Below are 9,317 nucleotides of genomic sequence, written 5' to 3'. Positions count from 1 at the left end.
ACTAAATGGGGATCCATAATAAACCCCAGGAAGAGTAGCTGCTGCCTTGGCAGGAACTAATGGGGATCCATAATAAACCCCAGGAAGAGTAGCTGCTGCCTTGGCAGGAACTAATGGGGATCCATAATAAACCCCAGGAAGAGTAGCTGCTGCCTTGGCAGGAACTAATGGGGATCCATAATAAACCCCAGGAAGAGTAGCTCCTGCCTTGGCAGGGACTAATGGGGATCCATAATAAACCCCAGGAAGAGTAGCTGCTGCCTTGGCAGGAACTAATGGGGATCCATAATAAACCCCAGGAAGAGTAGCTGCTACCTTGGCAGGAACTAATGGGGATCCATAATAAACCCCAGGAAGAGTAGCTGCTGCCTTGGCAGGAACTAATGGGGATCCATAATAAACCCCAGGAAGAGTAGCTGCTGCCTTGGCAGGAACTAATGGGGATCCATAATAAACCCCAGGAAGAGTAGCTGCTGCCTTGGCAGGAACTAATGGGGATCCATAATAAACCCCAGGGAGAGTAGCTGCTGTCTTGACAGGAACTAATGGGGATCCATAATAAACCCCAGGAAGAGTAGCTGCTGCCTTGGCAGGAACTAATGGGGATCCATAATAAACCCCAGGAAGAGTAGCTGCTGCCTTGGCAGGAACTAATGGGGATCCATAATAAACCCCAGGAAGAGTAGTTGCTGCCTTGGCAGGAACTAATGGGGATCCATAATAAACCCCAGGAAGAGTAGCTGATGCCTTGGCAGGAACTAATGGGGATCCATAATAAACCCCAGGAAGAGTAGCTGCTGCCTTGGCAGGAAATAATACAAATATGTTACATCATTTAATCAGTTCTACATGTATTTCATTATCTGATACTTAAAGTAACGGTGCCAAACACACACAGAGACACACACAGTTTACTACCCAGACACACATAGTTTACTACACATACAGAGAGAGACACACAGTTTACTACACACACACACAGAGACACACACAGTTTACTACAAACACACAGAGACACACACAGTTTACTACACACACAGAAAGACACACACAGTTTACTACACACACAGAGACACACACAGTTTACTACACACACAGAAAGACACACACAGTTTACTACTACACACAGTTTACTACACACACAGTTTACTACACACACAGTTTACTACACACACAGAGACACACACAGTTTACTACACACACAGAAAGACACACACAGTTTACTACTACACACAGTTTACTACACACACAGTTTACTACACACACAGTTTACTACACATACAGAGACACACACAGTTTACTACACATACAGAGATAGCGAGACACACAGTTTCCTACACACACAGAGACACACACAGTTTACTACACACACAGAGACACACACAGTTTACTACACACACAGAGACACATACAGTTTACTACTACACACAGTTTACTACACACACAGTTTACTACACACACAGTTTACTACACATACAGAGACACACACAGTTTACTACACATACAGAGATAGCGAGACACACAGTTTCCTACACACACAGAGACACACACAGTTTACTACACACACAGAGACACACACAGTTTACTACACACACAGAGACACATACAGTTTACTACACACACAGAGACACACACAGTTTACTACACACACAGAGATAGCGAGACACACAGTTTCCTACACACACAGAGACACACACAGTTTACTACACACACAGAGACACACAGTTTACTACACACACAGAGACACACACAGTTTACTACACATACAGAGATAGCGAGACACACAGTTTCCTACACACACAGAGACACACAGTTTACTACACACACAGAGAGACAGACACAGTTTACTACACACACAGAGAGACACACAGTTTACTACACACACAGAGACGCACACAGTTTACCACACACACAGTTTACTACATACACACAGACACACACAGACACACACAGACACACACACACACACCGTTTACTACACACGCAGAGAGACACACAGTTTACTACACATACAGAGAGACACAGTTTACTACACATACAGAGAGACACAGTTTACTACACATACAGAGACAAACAGACAGAGACAGGCCACCTTCACCCTCGAGTCTAGCCTCTCAGACTAGGTGATGGGCGGGGCTGGAAATGAACACCCGCCATCCGCCATATGCAGGTAGATTTTGTCATTGGTGGATAAGAATGTCTATTTCACCAGCCACGTTGGCGGGTGGCCACACACAGCATTTGGGAACCTTTTTGTTTATTTATCCAAAGACCACATTGTAGACGTTGGTCGAATTAACCTGAAAGACTACTACTAAAAAGTCAGACTTTATTCTGGTTAGTTGCATCGTTTTGTGCAAATGTTATTGGTTGTTGTTTCAATGTTAGTTTGAGTCGCTGCTAGGAAGTCATCGCAGTTAGAGATTCTTCTTCTCCCATCACAGACAAAACACGAGTGTCCGAGTTACCACGGTAACGGCCTGTCCCCTTTAAAAAAGGACCAGCTGACAATGTTTGTCCCAACTAATGATTGTGTTTGATTGAGCATGGATCGCTCCCCCCAAAAATAAAAAAACGTTGAGTCATTGTTCGCCTGGTTTTATTTGTATGTTTCTATATTTCTACTATATTTACTTCGACCTGATCTGTAATAAATAAACCGTATCACTCAGGATTTTGTGGCAGGCTGGATGATTGTTGATGTTCAGCTGTAGAACAATTTTATCTGGTTTTTACTATTGTATCTAAATTACTTATTTGAACATACATTGGTTAAATGACGCAGGTGACAAAAAAAATGAAATGAAATTCAGCAATATACCCCACTACTTCGTTCTACACTAAAGGAGGGGTGGTGGTTCTGAGGAGTATTTCTGTCTGTAAAAAAAAAGCCCTTTTGTGGGGAAAAAAATGGATTCTGATTGGCGGGGCTTGGCTGCCAAGTGGGTGGGTCTATGCCCTCCCAGGCCCACCCATGGCTGTGCCCCTGCCCAGCCATGTGAAATCCATTGATTGTCTCCTAATTAATTAATTTCAATTGACTGATTTCCTTATATGAACTGTAACTCTGTAAAATCTTTAAAAATGTTGCATGTTGCGTTTATATTTTTGTTGAGTGTAGTAATATATATATTGTTTTTCAAACAAAAAGCATGCTAATACATTTTATGTTTTAATTATAATAATTATGAAGAAAAAAAATATTTTGACTGGTAAAAATCTGAGTGGCTGGTATATTTTTTATCTACTTGCCACAGTGGCCAGTGGACCAAAACGTTTACACACCAATTCAATCCAATGGGGCATTGTGAAGCACACATTGTAAACATTATGGCATGTATAATAATTTTTAAAAAAGTCCCATTGCTGCCAGACTAAACTTTAACAAATGGCCACTTCAGTAGTAGAACCATGTGTCAACTGTATTGAATCTCAGCCTGTGTCTCACTCAGACAGTCTAGTGTTGGATGGACAGGGATGAGGAAGAGATATGGTAGTGGAGGGGGGAGGGGAGAGCCTGAGGCTTCAGCTCAGTCAGAGCCCTGGGCCCTGCGAGGAGAGGTCTGCTGTGAGGCTGCTCTGAGGCCCTGAGGGCAGCCCCCTTAATTAACTGGTTCTGCTTGTACCAATCAGGGCATATTACAGACAGAGGGTTTACAGCAGACGTCAGATAAGCTCCTCTGTCTTGTCGACTGTACTGAGAGGGAGATGATGGCTGAGTCCTGAAAGGTACCCTGTTCCCTACAGAGCCCTGGCCAAAACCATAGGTAACAAAGTCCCAATTTCAACCATGTTTCTACCCAACAACATCACACAGCCAAACAAAGAATACATTGGACACCTCAGGGGGGGATAGCACCATTTTCTCTAAGAGAGAGAAGGTGTCTACAGTAAACCAGAATATAAGCCCAACGCGCAACAATTTCAAAGATTTTACTACAGTTCATATAAGGAAATCAGTCAATTGAAATAAATAAATTAGGACTCAATCCATGGATTTCACATGACTGGGCAGGGGTGCAGCCTTGGGTGGGCCTGGGAGGGCAAAGGCCCAGCCACTGGGGAGCCAGGCCCAGCCAATCAGAATGAGTTTTCCCCCACAAAACAGAGAGAGATGTGTTGTGTTTTGTAGCAGAGAGATGTGTTGTGTTTTGAGCAGAGAGATGTGTTGCGTTTTGAGCAGAGAGATGTGTTGCGTTTCGAAGCAGAGAGTTGTGTTGCGTTTTGGAGCAGGGAGATGTGTTGCGTTTTGAAGCAGAGAGATGTGTTGCGTTTTGAAGCAGAGAGATGTGTTGCGTTTTGGAGCAGGGAGATGTGTTGCGTTTTAAAGCAGAGAGATGTGTTGCGTTTTGAAGCAGAGAGATGTGTTGCATTTTGAGCAGAGAGATGTGTTGCGTTTTGAAGCAGAGAGATGTGTTGCGTTTTGTAGCAGAGAGATGTGTTGCGTTTTGAAGCAGAGAGATGTGTTGCGTTTTGTAGCAGAGAGATGTGTTGCGTTTTGAAGCAGAGAGATGTTGCGTTTTGAAGCAGAGAGATGTGTTGTGTTTTGAGCAGAGAGATGTGTTGTGTTTTGAGCAGAGAGATGTGTTGCGTTTTGAAGCAGAGAGATGTGTCGCGTTTTGAAGCAGAGAGATGTGTTGTGTTTTGTAGCAGAGAGATGTGTTGCGTTTTGAAGCAGAGAGATGTGTTGTGTTTTGTAGCAGAGATGTGTTGTGTTTTGTAGCAGAGATGTGTTGTGTTTTGTAGCAGAGATGTGTTGCGTTTTGAAGCAGAGAGATGTGTCGCGTTTTGAAGCAGAGAGATGTGTTGCGTTTTGAAGCAGAGAGATGTGTCGCGTTTTGAAGCAGAGAGATGTGTTGCGTTTTGAAGCAGAGAGATGTGTCGCGTTTTGAAGCAGAGAGATGTGTCACGTTTTGAAGCAGAGAGATGTGTTGCGTTTGAGTACTTTAATTTGAGAGTACGTCTACTTACTGTTGTGCTTAAACACCCAGATGGTTGCCCCTGACAACCTGGCCCCCAAGATCAGCGAGGTGTGGTTCAGCTCATCACTCAGAATCAGACAGCCCTGGAAACAAGGCAACACAGGGATAGATTAGGTGTAGTCTGTTGGTGCTGTATAGATTAGGTGTAGTCTGTTGGTGCTGTATAGATTAGGTGTAGTCTGTTGGTGCTGTATAGATTAGGTGTAGTCTGTTGGTGCTGTGTAGATTAGATGTAGTCTGTTGGTGCTGTATAGATTAGATGTAGTCTGTTGGTGCTGTATAGATTAGATGTAGTCTGTTGGTGCTGTATAGATTAGATGTAGTCTGTTGGTGCTGTGTAGATTAGATGTAGTCTGTTGGTGCTGTGTAGATTAGATGTCTGTTGTCCCAGGTCTGTTGGTGCTGTATAGATTAGGTGTAGTCTGTTGGTGCTGTGTAGATTAGATGTAGTCTGTTGGTGCTGTGTAGATTAGATGTAGTCTGTTGGTGCTGTATAGATTAGGTGTAGTCTGTTGGTGCTGTATAGATTAGATGTCTGTTGTCCCAGGTCTGTTGGTGCTGTATAGATTAGGTGTAGTCTGTTGGTGCTGTATAGATTAGGTGTAGTCTGTTGGTGCTGTATAGATTAGGTGTAGTCTGTTGGTGCTGTATAGATTAGGTGTAGTCTGTTGGTGCTGTATAGATTAGGTGTAGTCTGTTGTCCCAGGTCTGTTGGTGCTGTATAGATTAGGTGTAGTCTGTTGTCCCAGGTCTGTTGGTGCTGTATAGATTAGGTGTAGTCTGTTGGTGCTGTATAGATTAGGTGTAGTCTGTTGTCCCAGGTCTGTTGGTGCTGTATAGATTAGGTGTAGTCTGTTGTCCCAGGTCTGTTGGTGCTGTATAGATTAGGTGTAGTCTGTTGGTGCTGTATAGATTAGGTGTAGTCTGTTGTCCCAGGTCTGTTGGTGCTGTATAGATTAGGTGTAGTCTGTTGTCCCAGGTCTGTTGGTGCTGTATAGATTAGGTGTAGTCTGTTGGTGCTGTATAGATTAGGTGTAGTCTGTTGTCCCAGGTCTGTTGGTGCTGTATAGATTAGGTGTAGTCTGTTGGTGCTGTATAGATTAGGTGTAGTCTGTTGTCCAAGGTCTGTTGGTGCTGTATAGATTAGGTGTAGTCTGTTGGTGCTGTATAGATTAGGTGTAGTCTGTTGTCCAAGGTCTGTTGGTGCTGTATAGATTAGGTGTAGTCTGTTGTCCAAGGTCTGTTGGTGCTGTATAGATTAGGTGTAGTCTGTTGGTGCTGTATAGATTAGGTGTAGTCTGTTGGTGCTGTATAGATTAGGTGTAGTCTGTTGTCCCAGGTCTGTTGGTGCTGTATAGATTAGGTGTAGTCTGTTGTCCCAGGTCTGTTGGTGCTATATAGATTAGGTGTAGTCTGTTGTCCAAGGTCTGTTGGTGCTGTATAGATTAGGTGTAGTCTGTTGGTGCTGTATAGATTAGGTGTAGTCTGTTGTCCAAGGTCTGTTGGTGCTGTATAGATTAGGTGTAGTCTGTTGGTGCTGTATAGATTAGGTGTAGTCTGTTGTCCAAGGTCTGTTGGTGCTGTATAGATTAGGTGTAGTCTGTTGTCCAAGGTCTGTTGGTGCTGTATAGATTAGGTGTAGTCTGTTGGTGCTGTATAGATTAGGTGTAGTCTGTTGTCCAAGGTCTGTTGGTGCTGTATAGATTAGGTGTAGTCTGTTGGTGCTGTATAGATTAGGTGTAGTCTGTTGTCCCAGGTCTGTTGGTGCTGTATAGATTAGGTGTAGTCTGTTGTCCCAGGTCTGTTGGTGCTGTATAGATTAGGTGTAGTCTGTTGGTGCAGTATAGATTAGGTGTAGTCTGTTGGTGCAGTATAGATTAGGTGTAGTCTGTTGGTGCTGTATAGATTAGGTGTAGTCTGTTGTCCCAGGTCTGTTGGTGCTGTATAGATTAGGTGTAGTCTGTTGGTGCTGTATAGATTAGGTGTAGTCTGTTGGTGCAGTATAGATTAGGTGTAGTCTGTTGGTGCGGTATAGATTTTTTCTGATATTGTTCACATGTTGTGGAAGCCATCTGATGTGTTTCCAGCTCTGGGAATCAATAATTCACGTATAGCATGTCAATGAAAGATGAAAAATAAGATTAAAAACGGTTATTTTGTGTGTGCTTGATCTTGTGTATTCTGAACTATGTCCCTCCTATCTATCTTCTGATCATTCCCTCATAATCTCCCAGATGTCTTCTTTCCAAATATACCAAGTTTTTGCATGTCAGAATCATGTAATTACACATGAATAGCCGTTACTTTCGGGATATGTCTATTTAGGAAATCAACATTTTAACTAGGGTTCATCGTCCTTTATAAAATGTGTTGTTTGAACCCTGGATGCTGATTGGTTGACAGCAGGGAGTTATTCACCACAATCCCGGGGTAAATTCCATTTGATTTATCAACACGCATTCACTGTCCCATAGCCCAGCCAGGCAATTTATAAACTGAATCTCCCCTAAGCATTTACACAATATTTCCCCATGCTCCTTCCCTAGCATTGGATTGCAACAGTTGGGGTTTGTCTAAACGTTGCGGTCTGCCTCTCCGACCTGTGCAACGTGTTTATTTGGTTGTAATCTCTCCACCGTACCCTGCATATGAACGTTACGGTCTGCCTCTCCGACCTGTGCAACGTGTTTATTTGGTTGTAATCTCTCCACCGTACCCTGCATATGAACGTTACGGTCTGCCTCTCCGACCTGTGCAACGTGTTTATTTGGTTGTAATCTCTCCACCGTACCCTGCATATGAACGTTACGAGTGACAGCTTCTCTGAGCAAGGCAAAATTAATTTATCAGGATCATTATAATAGGATATTGTCACGCCCTGGCCTTAGTTATCTTTGTTTTCTTTATTATTTTAGTTAGGTCAGGGTGTGACATGAGGGATGTTTGTGTGTTTTTGTCTCGTCTAGGGTGTTTGTATTGTCTAGGGGGTGTTTGTAGAGTTCATGGGGTTGTGTTCATTGTAGGTGTTTATGTAAATCTATGGTTCCCTAGGTTGGTTCTCAATTAGAGACAGCTGTCTATCGTTGTCTCTGATTGGGAGCCATATTTAGGCAGCCATAGTCATTAGGTAGGTTGTGGGTGATTGTCTATGTGTAAGTGGCCAGTGTCTGCACGTATTGTTTGTATAGCTTCATGTTTGTTGTTTTGATTAGTTTGTATAGTGTTCGTTTCGTTTTCGTCTTCATTAAAGAAGAATGTATTGTTATCACGCTGCGCCTTGGTCCTCCTCACTTAAATGTTACGACGAACGTGACAGATATATCCAAGGAAATGGCAATAGAAAATAAGGGGGGAAAAAACAAGGGAAAATACACAGTTTGCAGTCATTTCATCTGCTTCATGTGATTGTGTGTTAGCTTTAGCAAAGGGAGAAGTAGCCTAGCTAGCCTCGATAGCTATCCTATGGACTCGCTAATCATCTGGTTGTTGCCTATTTATAAATTATTTATAAAAATAATTATTTCTTATTTCTTGTCTCTCGTCATCATTTTACCTCTGCTAGCTAGCTACACGTTGGTGATTTGTTTAGCATAGCAACTACCGACCAGCCTGTTTGGCATAGCAACTACCGACCAGCCTGTTTGGCTAGCACCTACCGACCAGCCTGTTTGGCATAGCAACTACAGACCAGCCTGTTTGGCTAGCAACTACCGACCAGCCTGTTTGGCATAGCAACTACCGACCAGCCTGTTTGGCATAGCAACTACCGACCAGCCTGTTTGGCATAGCAACTACCGACCAGCCTGTTTGGCTAGCAACTACAGACCAGGCTGTTTGGCATAGCAACTACCGACCAGCCTGTTTGGCTAGCAACTACCGACCAGCCTGTTTGGCATAGCAACTTCAGAAATAACAACTGGCTTTTGCCCAAACGATATAATCTGGTGGAAGGATGAAATAAAACGAATTTACTCAGTAAAATAACATTCATGAAAACCTGTTGTTAATCTTTTTTTAATATGTTGGCAGCCATTTTATAAAAGCAGTAACGCCCTCGAATCCGGATTTATCGTGACAGACACCCTGCTTAGTTTCGCCTCAGGCCTAAGAACAGCCCTTAAATCGGGAGTTATTCACACGATAGTTCCCGGGTTCTCATGCCTTATTGATTAAACATTAGTCTGTCTGTCTCAACTTGGGCTAAATGATGAATGTGTCTCAGTGGCAGCCAGGGATAGATAGGTAGGTCAGAGAGGCTTCCATGGCTTGTCCCGGGGGACCAGTTCAGTAGGCCTGTCCCTGGTACAACAGCTGCCACTCTAGTTTGGTGACCAG

The 9,317-nt window shown here is 43.3% G+C and overlaps 1 protein-coding gene across 1 annotated transcript in view; it reads right to left on the bottom strand.

Annotated features, from left to right (window-relative positions):
* The window catches only part of LOC120045310 (serine palmitoyltransferase 3-like), a 147,433-nt gene that overhangs the window by 68,279 nt on the left and 69,837 nt on the right, over positions 1-9,317 (bottom strand). Inside the window, exon 6 of the mRNA XM_038990190.1 lies at positions 4,972-5,065. Within this exon, the coding sequence (XP_038846118.1) occupies positions 4,972-5,065 (94 nt within the window). The remainder of the gene's footprint in view (positions 1-4,971; positions 5,066-9,317) is intronic.

This window comes from Salvelinus namaycush, chromosome 4 (genome assembly GCF_016432855.1).
Source record: "Salvelinus namaycush isolate Seneca chromosome 4, SaNama_1.0, whole genome shotgun sequence".
Classification (NCBI taxonomy): Eukaryota; Metazoa; Chordata; class Actinopteri; order Salmoniformes; family Salmonidae; genus Salvelinus; species Salvelinus namaycush.
The sequence above is the reverse complement of the archived record's forward strand: the minus strand, read 5'-3'. Positions and strand labels throughout refer to the sequence as shown.